General features: G+C 37.5%; 1 protein-coding gene across 3 annotated transcripts; it reads left to right on the top strand.

The window, feature by feature from the left end:
* The first annotated feature begins 703 nt into the window (after window positions 1–703).
* On the top strand, window positions 704–15,490 carry LOC103722343 (protein kinase family protein / protein phosphatase 2C (PP2C) family protein). 3 transcript variants are annotated; one of them, XM_008812871.6, is made up of 12 exons: window positions 704–1,132; window positions 1,219–1,336; window positions 1,439–1,605; window positions 3,658–3,725; window positions 3,841–4,064; window positions 6,243–6,294; window positions 6,611–7,133; window positions 7,203–7,272; window positions 7,343–7,562; window positions 7,715–7,819; window positions 13,599–13,694; window positions 14,911–15,490. In XM_008812871.6, exons 1-12 carry the CDS (start codon window positions 1,021–1,023, stop codon window positions 15,103–15,105), a joined length of 1,950 nt encoding a protein of 649 aa, XP_008811093.3. In that variant the 5' UTR covers window positions 704–1,020; the 3' UTR covers window positions 15,106–15,490. The 3 variants fall into 3 exon arrangements, with proteins under 3 accessions (XP_008811093.3, XP_026666295.3, XP_026666296.3); XM_026810494.4 differs by having other exon boundaries at window positions 3,658–3,729; window positions 3,872–4,064; XM_026810495.4 differs by lacking the exon at window positions 3,658–3,725 and having other exon boundaries at window positions 3,872–4,064.
* Window positions 15,491–16,658: the final 1,168 nt, after the last annotated feature.

The following is a 16,658-nucleotide window of genomic DNA, read 5'->3' as shown; positions in this document are numbered from 1 at the left end:
ATATCTTTGGTTTCATGCTAACGACCATCGGCACCTTGATCGCTACCGTCACTATTACATTGCAACCATCACCGTTGCTACTGCATTATTGCCATATCATCATGGTTGTTGCAGCTACAACGCTTATAAATTTTATAATTATATTTTTAAAAATAGAAAAAAATATAATTATTTTCAAATCTGCTGGATTGAATAGGTCTAAAAACCAAAAACCAAATCTATTGGACTTATTACAACCTATAGAAAAAAAAGCTCTAAATTTAATTCAATAGAAACATATCTCAAAGCTTCTAGTTTGCAATTATGCAAATCTTCCTTTTTGTGAATAATTATGCATATCCTTTGTAATTAAAATGTCATATGTGAGACCGAAGCATGGTACTAGACAAAATCTCCCGGCATGACCCGCCTGGGGCAATTTAGTGAGTTCTCGGCCACCAATTTCCCTCCTACGCATGGCTATAAATTTTATTTTTTATTTAAAAAATATTAAAATAAAATTTTTTATTAGCATAATTCTATATTAATTTATATTATTTTTTTAGCATAACTGGTTTTAGAGATTACATGATAACTTGTATCATCTATATTATTTTTTATGTATGGAGTCTATATACAAATATATATAATTTATGAGTTGTACCAAATGCAGTGAAAAAAAAAAAGAAATTTATTTTATTTTATTTTATTTTATTTTTTTCTTCCTCCTCAAATATACCAGCAGAGAGTTTTATTACCCCGGATCCAATTTTTTTTCTAAGTACAAAGAAGTGGCAGTCAAGGGAAGTTACCTGTTTCCCAGCCGCCATCACATATCTTTGGAAGGAAAAGAATGAAACACGGTTTCCTGGCAAAAACATGTGCGCAGCAGAGCGAGCACGGGGGATGGAGCGCGGCCAAGGAACGTTCCCAATGTTTAGGGCGTAGCAGCCGAAGCCAACCTCCGGCAACCTACTATCCGCGGCCGTCCTTCTATTTCCTCCTCTCTTCCCCCTCCGTGTGGCGAAGCGGAGAACGAAGATGGTGGAGATAGTTGAACCCAACACCTGCGTCCGTGGCTGCTGCACCAGCTCTACCATCCCTCTTCACCTCCCCCCTTCCTCCTACGCCCTCCTCGCTCCCATCGCCCGAGGTACGAATCCGTGTCCTCTCTCTCTTTCTATCTCTCTCTATTCCTTCATTATTCCTTGTGATGTGGCGTGTGATACTCTTCCCAAGGATCTGAGAGCACCGTCTACGACGCGAGGCTCGGCGGCGCGAGAGTCGCCGTCAAGAAGCCCGTACTGTCCACCGCCGATGATCTCGACAAATTCCACCGCGAACTGCAGCTGCTGTGGTCAGTTTCGACTTTCCATCTCTCTCTCTCTCTCTCTCTCTGGCTCGACTCTTGATTCGTTCCTGAATCGCTTGCATTTGGATGTCTTCTGTGGATGTGAAGCAAGCTGGATCACCCGGGACTGGCCAAGCTGGTGGCGGCCCATGCGAGGCCTCCCAATTACATGCTCTTCTTCCAGTTCTACGAGTCGCGGAACCTGGCCGAGAAATTGCATGTCCAAGAGTGGAACCCTTCTATTGACCAAGTGCTCACCATTGCCTGCGATCTTGGTGCGCTCTTGCCCCTTTTAGGTTTCTACTGCTTATTGCCTTCCTTCTTTGTGGTGAAATTGATGCTTATGCGCGGCTGCTTCCTGCTTACTTGACCATCGGTTCTAGTGAAATTAGGTGAGCCTAAAAGAGTATTCATGCTCGTGCCATATTCTAGGCTAAGCTCGTATCTTATACCTTCCCATCAAGTCATTACTTTTATTGCCGCCACCTGTTTGTTTTATTTTTTATTTTTTATATATTTCATATTGCCGTCATGCCCTGCTTTCCTAGAATATGATTTGTCCTTTTCTCATTTCCTAGAATATTTATTGATCCAATTTCTTAAGAAAATTCTCATGTATCGAATATTTTAAACTCTTTAGTTTCCAAGGAAGAATAATCGGATGATTTTCTTTGAATGCATATATATATGTATAAATATTTAATATACAAGGAAAGCTAGTAATTTGTGAACACATTTTTGGTTAAGGTGACAAAAATGCACTGCATTTCAGTGGTCATAACAAACAGAGCGACCTTTATAACCTTTGTCCTCTAACAGAGGCCTATGTGCTCTTCTTTTCTGGTCCTCTTTTACATTAGTTCATTTAGTCCAGTGTGGATATTCGATCTTTTGGCATTATTGGTTTAGCTAAGGTATAAGGTATACATGAAAGAACTTTATCAAGAAAAACTATTTATGGCCATTTACTTACTCGTTTCTTGATGTGGGAGGTTGGGTGGAAGGTGAAGCTTTAGCATGCAGCTGTATGGTTTGTATGAAATATGAATTCTGACATACTGGCCTAGATTGATGATGCCTTTCGACAAAGATTACTGATAAACATATTGAACTTGTGAAACAACAAGTCTCCCCATAAAATATTCCATCATGCTAAGAAATCCTCTAGAACAAACTCTAGTCCAAGGTTTAAAATACCAGCACTGGATCTCAGACTGTTTTTTTACCAAAATGGTACGGTATTGGGCATCGACACAATTTTTCAGTGAAGGAAACATACTGAAACTGTATAGTACATTGGTACAGTCCTGTTCTGGTGGTATTTAAAACCTTACTCTAGTCTGTATTACAATATGAAAATTTGTTTCCACAGCTTTGTTTAATATATATTACTATGACTTATCCATCACAAAAAGATATTTTTCCTCTAATTCATACCATGGTTAAGGCCAGGTAGCCTGCTATATTAATCTGCTAAGATCTTCTCAGTAATCATGACTCATGCCCAGCTTTGCGATCTTGAGGTAATGGGATCATCTAGTTAATGTATCTAAAAGTTTGGGCTTGGACCCACTGGATTCCCAAAAATTTAGTGGGTTCACAAACGATGGGCAAGGGAAATAGTTTCATGAACCTGCTTCTTCTGTTGTACATCTCCAAATTCCATGTCCAGGCATCTATGGTTGTTTTGATCTTATTTGCTCTATATGCTGTTAATCATCTCTTCTGTAACTGATAATTTGGTACTTTTGTTTTTGAAAACTTTTTGTCTTGTGTGTAACTTGAGTTATTATAGGTAATTTTTTTTCAGAAATAAGTTTTGCGGTGTTTTCTCCCTTTGCTGCGCTAATAAAAGTCCTTGGATGTCAATTGTCTGTTACTAGCATCCTTATGTTTTGCTGTTCCTTTTCATGACACATTTAGTGTTTCCTTTCCTTTTCTTATGTAAGGACTGAATCATTATTTACCAGTTCTAACCACAAAGGCTTCTCCACCATTAACTTAATTAGAAATTGATCTACTTTAATTGTTGGAACTTGAAACTATATAAAATTGCATCATGAATGCATGTCAATGATACTTTTGTTATTATTATCGAGAACTTATTCACTAACTAATGGATACTTTCTGAGTGATGCTTGTCATTGATTTTTCACATTTTTTTAACATGAAGGTACCATTTTTTCATTGAATAGTCATTCTAAACAGGTTCTTGTTTTCTTGATTATGTTTTTTGTATTTGCTTCCATTGTTTCCTACAAAATTACCTTTGCAACCTTTTCGTTCCACATTGTTAGTCATGCATTCTTATTAACCTCTCTTTTCAGGGAAAGCTCTCCAGTACCTACACAACCTTGGAATTGTACATAGGGATGTAAAACCTGCAAATATTCTTGTAAGTATCTTCCATGTGCTTTTATTTTCTACTAAAATGACATTTGTAACCTTAGATTAATATTATCCTTTTGATTTCTGGACTTGCTCTTAAAATATTCAAATCTGCGATCCAGCTTGACAAAGACCTTCGTCCTCATCTAGCAGATTTTGGTCTGGCTATGTACAAGAAGGATCTTAAACATGTTTCAGTTGAAAATTGGAAATCGTCTGGCAAGCCAACTGGTGGTTTTCACAAAAGAAACATGGTTGGGACGCTCATCTATATGGCACCAGAAATTCTGAGAAAGGATATACAAACAGAAAAATCAGATGTCTATAGTTTTGGAATATCTATCAAGTAAGGAATTAAACATTTCATGCCTTTCTGTCCTATTGAATAACTCTAGCTTTTCTATCCCAAACAATTATTAAATTGTATACCCATTTTCTATGTCTGTGAAATTTTAATGTACTAACAAATGAACCTTGCATGCTTTCCTTTTTCCCCGCCAATACTTGTGGTTTTGGTTATAATCATGATATGATCAGGATTTTATGGTACTACATGGCCAAGGTAGAAGTTAAAAATCATACAGATCCTATATTTCTTCAACAATATTCACTTTTCTCTTGTATTAATGCTTTCTTCTTTCAAGACTAATATAACTCCTTACCTACTTTATCTTCTCTTCACTCTTATTGGATGGTTATCCATTTCTTTAAAGAAAATGCTAGTGGTGGTTGTATATTTAGTTGTTAAATGGATTATGTAGAGGGGTTCTTGCATAATAGTCATGATAAGACATATTGCCGATGGATATTGTACTATCTGTGAATCATTTATGCATAGGATATGCATTTAAGGATACTTGCACTGAATATGGCATGATTAAGATATAACATATTGAATGATTTTGATTATGGAGCTTCTTTCCTATTCGAATTTATAAGAAAACTTGTGAAATTGGAGATATCAAATATTTTCTTTAGAGCTCGGAGCATCCTTTTGCAGTAACTGGTTTACATGTCATGAGTAAGAAAACAAACTAAAAGGACATGTGCAATCAGATTACACCATATAAAATCCATACAAATACATATAAAAAGATGAAATATATGTAACTGCAAAAAATTGAACATGTTATACAATAATATTTGACACTTGTCATGGGTTTCGTAAATTAGATTTTTTGTGCATAAGACTCTTAGACAAAAACTGAGGAAACATTCATAAATCAAAGAGGTAGGGTTGCAAACAAATTGGGTCTCCCTAAGACTGACCGGACCCGAAACCAATAAGACCTGATCCAACAGAAACCCATATGAAACCATCGGTCAGGTTTGATCTTTATCTAGGCCCGTCCACATGTGACATATAATTGTGGTCAAAATTAGATCCTTCAGTTTTCTGTTGAGCCAGACCCTAGCCTTACCCGGAATAATTTATGGACCAAAACAGATTTGGTAACTCCTCTATCTGATTTGACCTGTCAATATCTAGCCCAATATATTTGGCATTTATTGCAATCACTTTCAGTCCTTGTTTTTGGGCATTATTGCAATTGCTTCAACGCTGACCATTGTCTGCCATACCGGCCGGTACGTATCAGTCCGGCCTGAGACCGGTACCGGATCAGTGTGGAATCCGATACCGGTAGCTTATCGTTGGAGAACCAGTATGGGACCAATACGAGACCGGTACAGACCGGTATGGATTAGCATTGGATCAGCGTGGAATCTGGAATCGATATGGAACCGGTACCGGACTGGTACGGGACCGATACCGTACCGGTCCGAGCTGCCATTGGTACGCCGACCGGTATCGATACAGCAGACCTTGATGCTGACTTTTAACTTTCACCATCATAGCATTTGCAAGCATGTCTGGCTATCTGATGTTCTGTGTGCATGAATAGACTGAAGACATTGGTGTCAGTACAAACCCAATAGACATTATACATATAATGTCAAATAGGAATCTAGAGTTCTAACTTAATTAGAGAGAAACAAACAAGCAATAAAGGAAATATGTAAAAGGCCAAGATTCAGCAAAGTTTAGGAAAAAGTTCATAATAAATCTATTACCATCACTTGGTTAATTTTGGAAAAAATGTGCCATTTGAAGAACTTACCAATTTTTACAAGCACACATGATATTAGAAGGGTAGAAAATGTAACACTTAAGAGATGTTTTCGGTAAATTCTTTTTAGCTGCTACATCAGATCCTAGATTATGCCATTAAAAGATGGCGCAAATAATAGTTAATGTGAATAAGACCACCCATATTAACACATACGTTCAGGATCTCCTGGTATGTATGTCGAGCATGACAGTGCATCTCCAGGATTTGTGATTTCATAGCTTTTGTAATTTGGTAGATTTGGAATACTTGCTAACTGGACAAAAACAGTTTGTATCTGTGGACATGTGATAAATTTATAGATTGTCTCAAAACATTCTTACATAAGGTTCATGTATGAATGCCTTTTTAAGCGTGAGATATTGTCATTCTGATTCATTGGTCTTCTTCTGCAGTGAGCTTCTTACAGGTGTTGTTCCTTACACAGATCTAAGAGCAGAAGCCCAGGTATGTTTTTCCTCTTTTTGTAACATGTACAATATTGTAATATGCACTCACATTGGACATGCAGAACATATTTCAATCAAATGATGAAGATGCTCCCCTTTGATTTTTTTTTTTTTTTTTTTTTTCATTCATGTTATGAGCACTAATTTAGTGAGGCTGAGACCACATGAAACTTCTCCAACTTTCAGTGTTATCCTTCATGTGCATTTTGTCTTACTGCATATGTACATTCTTACGTATTTGTCTATCTGTGGATTGTCTTCAAGTATTTTTCTATTATACAGTGACAAACAGGAAGCTGTTTCTCTTCTTGTAGGCACACACTGTGCTTGAAATGAGCTATACTGAACAACGACTTACTGCAGCAGTTGTTTCTGAGGGTCTGCGTCCTATTCTTGCTCATCGTGAAGCTGGAGCACCATCAGATCTGTTGTCACTTATTAAAAGGTGTTGGGACCCAAATCCCTTACATAGGCCTTCATTTGATGACATAGTTGAGGAATTAACTCTAATCATGGAGCATGTGGAAAAAGGCTCTTGTCCACCATCGGTTTCCCCCAGCAATCAATGCCAACATGGCATGATGGATCTCCAGTATTTTAAAGAATTGAACTGGTTTGATCAAGGAGAACAATTAGCCAGGATAACAAATGCAGAAAAGTCAAATATGAGGCCGTGGGTTAGTTTTTTTAATGAATCACATTACCATCCTACTTTATCTTGGGGATCTTTTGCAACATGTGGAAGAAGGGAAACAATGGAAGATACTCACTTCATGCTTCCGCAAATGTGCAACGAGAAGGATGTTCATGCTTTTGGAATTTTTGATGGCCATAGAGGTTTGCCAATGACGGTATTATTACTTTTCCTTACATAACTAGTTTAATATTTCCGAATGTTCTCTACAGGTGCAGCAGCTGCTGAGTTTTCTGCCCGAGCACTACCAGTGTTCTTACAGAATACTGGTTATACATGCAGGTTTCTTCCAGCCATCTGTTTATATCTGATGGTTTATTCACTTCACTTGCTAATTGCTAGCTTGCTGCAGTCCAACAGATGCGCTTATTGAAGCATTTACAAGGACAGATGAGGCATTCAGAGATGGGTTAGTCTTGCACCGTAACTCAAAAAGAATTTTTCAGAAAGACTGGCATCCTGGTTGTACTGCAGTTACAGCATTAATAGTCAGGAACAGGCTTTTCGTTGCAAATGCTGGTGATTGCCGTGCAATTTTAAGCCGTTCTGGCCACCCATTTCCTATGAGTAAGGTGCATTTTAAACCAAACCTATAAATTTAATGTCAAAAAGAATGTCAATTTTTTTTGAATTTGCATTGTAGTTGTACAGGTATAAGATTTCAATATTTTAATTTTTATTGCCTACGCAGAAGTGTAAATTATGAATTTTAAATATTAAATAGGATCATGTTGCAAGCTGTGCTGATGAAAGAATGCGTGTTATCAAAGAAGGCATTGAAGTGAAGTGGCTAGTAGACACATGGAGGGTCGGTCCAGCTGCTCTCCAGGTATTTTATTTATAATTTTCTTGTCTCCTATATTATTTGAGAAACTTCCAAAATAAAACTGGACAACATGTGGCTCCTTACACAAAAGTAACATTGGAAAAATGGAAGGGTGTTACTAGAGGTGTAGATAAACCAAGCCCTAGCAAGCCAGCTTAAGCTTAGCTTGTTTTGTTATTGGTTGTGGTTAAGCAAGCTTATTTAGTTTTATGCTGAACTCAGACTATTAATGTACAATTTGTTTAGGAGATCTAGTGAGAGCCTGAGGTCTCCCAAGGCTTTCAGATATGTACTGTAAGCTTATTTTCAACACTTTTATCTCAATCATATAATTGGAATACATTCTTTTTTTATGTTAATTATATAAATGCAGAAATATATTTTTTATAAAATATAACTAAAAAATACATAATATTCATTTTTGAGCTTAATCAAATCAAGTTTGAGCAGGCTTGGGCTGGCTCTAGCTTGGCATGTAGGAAGGCCAAATTGAGCCAAACTTTGGGCCATTCAGGCTTATCACGAAGAATTCATTCATTTAACAGTGTTAGATGTGATATGCTCAAATTGTAGTTAACCCTTTCTTTCCATTTATCATTAATTTATTATAACTCAAGAGATATATACCATCATCATTCTAAAGAAAGTTGGGTTATTTTGGAGGTCAAAATGAAAACTTGCATTCACTTGTTATCATGGCATAATACCTTTTCTGACCCCTATTACTGAGAGGAGATAGAGGGGAGGAAATAAGGATAGAGGTGATAACAATGGAGAGAAAGAAAGTAAAGAAAATTGGGAGAAAGAACTAGGGCTGCAGCCTACCCAACCAATCCACCCACGCCTATTGAATCCCGCTACCAGGGGTAGCTATTTTTCTTGTAGTTACTCTTTTCTTCTTTGAAGACTAGTTTCAAGTAGTTACATTCTTTATATTTTTTTAAAATTTGAATGATTGAGTCCAAGTAGTCCATTGTAGGGTGCTAGTAGCAGTCTCCATATACTTGTCTATCTTTATATTCTTATGTATAATATTGTTGCATATGCAACATTGTAGCCCCCGATCAGCTCGACTAAAATACATGATATTCTAATCCATGAATGGTCCACTCAGGCTTTGTATGTCATGAACACAGAACAGTTTGTCCAACTTGTTCGGTATAGCTTTAAGATGTAAACTTGTGTCTCCATTAAGAGTCTTTCCTATTGTGTATAAGGTTTTAAATTTGCTCATTCTTTGATATGGTATCAAAATGATGATGGAATTATTCTTCATGTCAATTCAAGTTGAGTGCACCTGGCAATAGTTGTCTCAACTATTCTTAGACTCCTAGTCGATTTTATAGATTCATTCATAATCATACCTGTTAAAATCCAGGACTGGTGTCACTGCAAGCTTTTTAACATCATTGTTGCAGCTTCCATTCATGTTATTGTAGGGCTGCTTCTTCTTCTTCTTCTTTTATAAAATCCGTGAATTAACATCATGGTGACTCTCCTTATCAGAACCTTATCAAGCCTTCACAAGATAGGTTCACTAGATAGACAAATACCAACTGAATTAGTTTTAAACACATTATTGCTGATTTGTGTAGTTATTCATGTAATGTAACACATCTATATCAATATTCTCGTTTATGTCATTTATTGTGAATTCCGTAGACCTTATTACTGCTATCTTTCTAAGTGATGCAACCATGGTATGCCGTACTGACCCCAACCGGGCGGTACATGGCATACTGTACCGTACCAGTTCGGTTCTGGTATTCGGTACAAGTGGCATACCGAGAATATTTCATATTGTACCGTATCGATACTGTGCTAGTGTGTTACGGTACGGGGTCCGGTATTGAGACAACAAACCTTGGATGCAACATCAAGGCCTTATCGGTGTAAAATTTTCTTTACAATCATTAGGAAATGCAATGGTTGCGTAACATATCACAAGCACCTCTTCAGTTGATTCATGTGACTCTAGTGCTATTATATATGCTTGAAATTAAACTTTTAGAGGATTTGTAGGATATAATACTTCTTTATATAATTTGTAAATACAATGGAGGAAGATGGCAGTTTCTATATCTTCATTGAAGGATGAAGTAAAAGAATGGAATATCTCAAATAAAAATGGATGGAAGTCATGATAAAGGAAAAAAGGATCTTAACTAAACATGAAAAAAGACCCTAAATATGGAAGCTTGGTGAATCAGGATTCACAAAGCCCATGCCAAATAGTTGGAATAAGTGGTGTGAGTAGTAGAGGCATATCTTTGGCACCATTCCTTAAAAAGATGGAGTCCTTGATGTACTAGGGCTAGAAATGGGCCGGGTTGGGCAGGGCCAAACTCCTACCCAAGCCCGGCTCGAAATTTTTTTCGAGCTTCGGGCTGTGCTTAAGCCCGAAAATCTTTGGAAAACCCAAGCCCGAGCTCAGCCCGAGCCCAAGCTCGAGCCTAGGCATGGGCCGGACCCGAACCTGATTAGACTAGCCCAAATTTGTGGAGCGGATTGTGGTTCATTGAATCACAAACGACTTTCTCATTAATAATTTAGAATTCTAATCATTTTAAAATGTCTTGAATCACATCCAACTATTATGCCTTCTAAAGATTTTATAGAAGCTTTAAAACACCAATATTCAATAGTTGCGAGCCCAAAGATTTAAGGAAAGATGATGAAGGGTTTAAGACTTGTTCAAGCCTGAATTTGAGCTCCGTTTCGGGCCTCGGTCGAGCTAATGATATACCCAAGCCTGATCTGTAAAACAAATAGGCTCTATATTTAAGCCAAACCAGGCCTGAAATCTTTTGGGCCTAGCCTGTACCGGACCCGACCCGATGGGCCTCATGCCAGCCCGAGCCCATTTCCAGCCCTATGATGTACAAGGTAGTTTCACTTTCCTATTCCCAAGATACCACCACATCAAAAAAAGGCCGACTTCGTGTTTTTCAAAATAAGATTGGTGATCCATGAACTAAAAGTCTTGGTTTTTTCAAAAAGTACAAAAATGGGTGTAGAATAAAGAGAGATGATTTTGTTTTTGCAGTTTTTTCAAGTAGGTATCCATAACAATGGAGGGACAAAGTTGTGTCATATGGAAGAAGGACCTAATTCATAGGAAGACTTGGGTTGTCTTCCATTTAATCCTAGCTGATCAAATCGCCCTTTGAAGCCAGGCAGAGATAACATAAGAACATTCTCTTTATGGGCACAAGATTTTTAGATATATGAACAATGGTTTGAAAAGGCCTAGACAGATTCACTCTTAAGCGACTCTACAGGTCCTTGTTTCTGATGGTTAAGGAATATGTTTTGAATAAAAGAATAAAAGCAAAATAAGAACTTTTAAAGTGAAAAGTCTGATATATATTCCTTTGCACAATATATTCAAGAAAACGAAAATGATCACTCATTATATCTTATGTGTAGCAAATTTGACCGTGACCTAATTTTTATGCATATGCTTTATTTATCTTTTACCGTGTTGCCCAGTTATGCAGCCCAAGAGGGGAGGTGAATTGGGTTTTTCAAACTGCTTTAAATAATGCAGCAAAATTGAATCCTTTGCAGATGAATGATGATTTAGCAAGTAAGCAATAAGTAAGTATGCAAGAAACGAAAGCAAGAAAAACAAGCAAGGCAGACATACGAAGTTTATAGTGGTTCGATGCCAACCCCGCACCTATACCTACTCTCCACGATCTCTTGAAAATTTTGCTATAATCTATATCCCAGATTACAGCTCAATTGTTTTCTGGGTTCACAGCCAAACCCAATTGATTTTTTAAGGTCAATCAATCAAAACTTTTACCGATTTTTCGGGTTCACAATCAACCTAGTTGATTTTCTAGGCCAATCAACCAAAACCTACCCCGAGTCAATCCTACGCTCAACACAATTCAATTACAAGTTTGGATAGATCTTTCTCCCATGTTTCAAACTTGAAACATGTTATAATAAAAAATAGAAAGAATTAAAGCACAATGAGTATTACTCTGAAATAAATGCAAAAACAGTAAGTGGAGCAAGACTCTGTTGGTTGACTTGAATGCACTTGAAGGCGCTTCACCAATTCTCTGAAGTTGAGAATGTGATCTTTCAGCTCACAATGAAAGCTTTTAAATGATGTCTTCTTTTAAGCTCTCTTTTTTCTCTTTCTTCGGGTCTTAGAGGATTTTTCTTTGTGGTGCTTGAGCTCGACTCTTTTCTTTGGTGTTTTCATGCTTTATACTCTTTGGATAAGGTTGGAATACTTTTCTAGCCGTTAGACAGTTAATAGAGCCGTTGAGAGGAGAAAACAAATATTTAGACTCGCGAAAAAATTAGTCGTTACAGTTATCAGGCGCAGAGGGGTCGACTTGCAGTTTTTTAGAGTCGATTCAAGATTTTCAAGAGTCGACTCGTGATCTTCAGGAGTCGCCTCGAGCTTGCTTCTGTTTCTGCTGCGGTTTGTCTTTCGTATGTGGCGCTTCTAGAGTCAAGATTTTTAGTAGTCGACTCTTCAACGGACTTTCGCTGTTCTGTCCTTCCGCTGTGGCTATTTTGAGATCGACTCGACTGTTTATGGGGTCGACTCTAATTTTACTAGAGTCAGCTCGTGAGTTTCTTCAGTCAACTCGCCAATGTAGTGATTTCTTTGGCTCTCTATCTTTTTCCTATGGTCCTTCTGTGGTCAAATCATCTTTGTCTGAGGTCGACTCGTGCTAAGCTAGAGTCGGCTCGAGTTCTTCATGGGTCGGCTCGTTGATGTGATGAAATTCTTGGCTTTCTGTCTATCCTCTAAGACTGTCCTGGGGCCAACTCGCAGTCTGTTGGAGTCGGCTCGTGAAGGTGCATCAGTCAATGACAGCGTGCCGGAGTCGACTCGCTGCAAGCTTGGGGTCGATTCTTGAGGTAGCTTAGGATGAAATCTTCTGTGCTTGTTTATGAGCTTCCAAGAAATATATTCATGGCCTTTTGGAGTTCTGCTTTTTTGATGTGGAGCTTCAGATGGATTATCTTCACTTGACAGTAGCTGAAGGCTTTCTTCTTTGGTTTTTGAAATATATCACTTAAACTCAAAGTAAATATATTAGTCAATCTTTAACTCAACTGTTTTGCATCATCAAAATCAACCTTTTAGGTTCAACATACTGATTATAGGATCACTGTCTCTGAAGGTTATCCTCTGTATTTCTGTTTTAGAATTCCATCATATCCCTTTTTCACTGACACTGTCATTTGTAAGTAACCTACATCATGATCTGAGTGCAAGTATTTGTCGGAGCTTTATTCTATTGTTTAACAGCATAGGTGAGAAGTGCTAGATGTATGCATATGTTTATTTAAAAAAAAAATGTCCAATAACCTTTATCTCGTTTGTATACATTCTGATTATGATCCATCAGGTTTTGAGATCATATTAATTTTATTTCAGCTTGATGTTACTGCAAATTTCCGTTGATCTCTTGGCCAAGTTAAATTGCGGACAATTACAGTTTGACTTATTCAATATAAGTCCATCCAACTGGGAAGCATATCCCTTGAATGTGGAAGGGGTACAGGAGTGGGAAATTATTTCTAATGAGCTACATGTTATGATCTTCTTTTCTGAGGCACAATAATATGCCAAATAGCTAAATTGAACCACAATCCAGATGTTACTCAATTTTTTGTTGGCTCATTATGGACAAATATTGATTACGTTACACGTTTATTTAGTTTCATCTTTTAATCTTTGGTTGACTGTGTCTCTGCATTTGGTTGAAATTATTTTCAGTATTAAGCTCTTTCTTCTTATCAGGTCACACGTTCGATTGGTGATGATGATTTGAAGCCTGCAGTAACAGCACGGCCTGAGATAACTGAGACTTCCTTAGCAGCAGATGATGAACTCCTGGTAGGTTTCTTATGCATTTTGAATTGCATTGTTATGGAATTCATTTCATGTTTTATATTACTTTTCTATGAAACACATCACTAATTATCTCAGATGATCATCCATACGTAGTTCTGCTGCCATGATAATTCCTGGCTTATGTAATGGAGGAACATACGGGAATAGCTTTCATCCTGACAGCTGAAAATGTTTTCATTTATTCTGTATTGTGCATGATTAGAAATATAAACAAAAGAAGGAATAAAAGATGGGGAACAAATATCCAATGGTCTGTCTTGATTATTTGCGTAGGATAGTTCACAATTCATTTGCTCCACATGGGAGTGCTCAGAGTTACGCCCAATGTTTCTAGGCACCAACCGACAGGGTTCGCATGGACAATGGACATGCAAGTAGGCAGGGGGGATCCATTGGTTCATGCCAATCCACAAAGTTTGGCATGGTCGAGTCTGGTCTTTTGGTCCATTTTGTTGGGTCAAGCTGGACTATGTTGCCTGGAAGCTTTCTCAACCTGGGTCCAAGTCATCCTAGACTGTCTCATATTGTCTCTGGCCTTATATGTCCGTGTGCATGGTTGTGCGGTAGGTTATAGTACATAAGAGCCTTTTCATGTAAGAATGTCAACATTGTAATTTAATAGGTTGACGCCAAACATGGTAGGTGTTTAAGCATAAAACAGATAAGATAGAGAAGGTAGGAAAAAGGATAAGAGTGGGATCCACCACAATTTTCAAATTTGTTTTTTATCTTCAATCATCCCCGTTCTTCATTATTTTTCCTTCTAATTTGATTATTTATATCCCTCATGAATATATCAAAATATTTTAAAAGATGCATATGATATTCATTTTTTATAAATTTTAAAGAAATTACATAATATTTGTGAAGCTTATCAAAACCATCAAATATCCACTGCAAAACATGCAAAGCTTGTAGAAATTTCTATTTTCGTCAATGAGCATCATTATGCCATATTTTAATGAAATATTTTTGGAGTTTCATTGTACTGGTGCATACCGGCATTGCTGTAATATAGTGGTGCTAAATTGATACTGGATAAGGTGGAGGGCATGTGTGTGGGCATGCAGAACCGATTGTTCTGATACATTGTACCAATATGGTACCAGTATGAATATTGAAATCGGTGATGTGAACCTTGCATTGAAATAGTCGCACGTAGATGTAATCAGATTAATGATTTTTGTGGCCTGTTCAGGTAATGGCTAGTGATGGATTATGGGATGTGCTGAGCAATGAGGATGTGATATCCATCATCAAAGACACTGTTAAAGAGCCTGCAATGTGTTCCAAGAGACTGGCCACAGAAGCTGTCGAACGTGGTAGCAAAGATAATATCACAGTCGTCGTTGTTTTCCTTCGCCCGGTTTCTACTGCCGAGAGAATTTACTAGCTTTTGGGGATGTACTTACGTCATGGTGCTCCTTTCAAACAATTCTTTGTTGCTGTCAAATTCTGTTGACGACCTTAGAGTAATCTTTTCTAACCATTTCTGAGCGATAGAGATCGCTTTGAAATCCATTTTACCACTGAAAAGGATTTTGAAGAAAAAGAAAAAAAAGCTGACCTCATTTTTAGCTTCCTTTTCTGCCTCAGATGAATATGTGACCTAGATCTTGTGAAGTATTTCTTCCATTTACGACCTGGTGATGAGTTAGTATTTCACTATAACCTTGTTTTATGGGCACATATGCATGAATATGTGCCTCTCTCCCAACATTCAAGTTCCTTTCTTGTCATTACTCAAGATGAATGGATATGTTTTCTGCGTCTCTCAATCTATGTGATAACTCATGGCTTTCTATTTTCCCCCTCCATTGCTACTCATTTAACAGAAAAACATTATGATGGAAGAAAATGAAAGACAATGCATTTGGGGGCTTAAGGCGAACTTATCATGGGAGGCATTTTTCATACCCACATTCATATTTGTTATTAGACATTTAAATCTAAAAATAATATTATCAAATAAAGCAATTAAGACAATCACCAAGTTGTCTTACATTGTTGATATAGAATAAGTTCTGTTTTTAAGTAATTACAAAGATATGCCTGTAATCCATAAAGATAATATCTTAGTTCTCCAAGACACTTTTCTAGATATAACGTCAACTTATCACTTTGCAACTTCCTACTATCCATCTAGGTTAACATATACTTAATCTTTCTTGATCTTATGGGTCTTTTGGATTCCTAGGAGTAACCCTTTACATATATTGCATCAATAATCAAGGAGACAGATTTATTTTTTTTTAAAATGCCTTTGTCTCATCTTATTGAACAATTGAATATAATCTATATGATATATAAAAGTGCCAACAATTTATGTCCATAGCCAGTTATAACCTTTTTTAGATCAAGTTGATTCTATCCTCGCCATCCATACTCTTTCAAATATGTTCTCGACTCATCAAAGACTGTCAGTCTTGAAGATCGTCCCACTCTATTTTGAGACCTATGTTCTTGTACTCTCTCTATTGCTTTACGACTGTAACTCTCTATCCACATCATGCGGCACTCTGGCTGCCATGCTTTGGACCTCAAATGCTATGCTATGGCGGAAGAACTGCTCTCTCAGTAGCGCTCTCACGTGTTTTAAGTACAAGTGAGAAGGCATGCATCCCTCAGCCGCTGCCTGATCCTGCGCATAAATGGTGTCCTCCAACGCGAGGTCCATCATTGTGCATTCCATCATCTGCCTCGAATACACATCAGATGGATCAAATACATCATCAGTGTTCACTTTCCTGCCTTTCCATCTCCTTCTGATGTTCCTCTTGGTCTCCCATACCCAACTCTCCATCACATCTGTGTTCATCTGAATCACCTGAAGCTCTTGCTCCAAGTTGTCCCTCGCTTCCTCCAATTTCCTCATTCCAAGCGCGATCGCCAGTTCTCTTTGCTTCGAACAAAAATCATATGGGGCGCGTACCATACTAGATCGTA

This window comes from Phoenix dactylifera, chromosome 1, assembly GCF_051530095.1.
Source record: "Phoenix dactylifera cultivar Ajwa chromosome 1, Ajwa_hap1_PhDact_Kaust_v1.1, whole genome shotgun sequence".
NCBI classification, from domain to species: Eukaryota; Viridiplantae; Streptophyta; class Magnoliopsida; order Arecales; family Arecaceae; genus Phoenix; species Phoenix dactylifera.
This window is presented reverse-complemented; position numbering and strand designations above follow the sequence as displayed.

What these genes read in the sequence shown, in the direction of transcription:
- LOC103722343 (XM_008812871.6), top strand. Translation starts at nt 1,021, where the DNA reads ATGGTGGAGATAGTTGAACCCAACACCTGCGTCCGTGGCTGCTGCACC. An exon ending in CGCGAACTGCAGCTGCTGTG is followed by an intron (nt 1,337 to 1,438) that starts GTCAGTTTCGAC and finishes GTGGATGTGAAG; the next exon opens with CAAGCTGGATCACCCGGGAC. An exon ending in ACCCATTTCCTATGAGTAAG is followed by an intron (nt 7,563 to 7,714) that starts GTGCATTTTAAA and finishes AATATTAAATAG; the next exon opens with GATCATGTTGCAAGCTGTGC.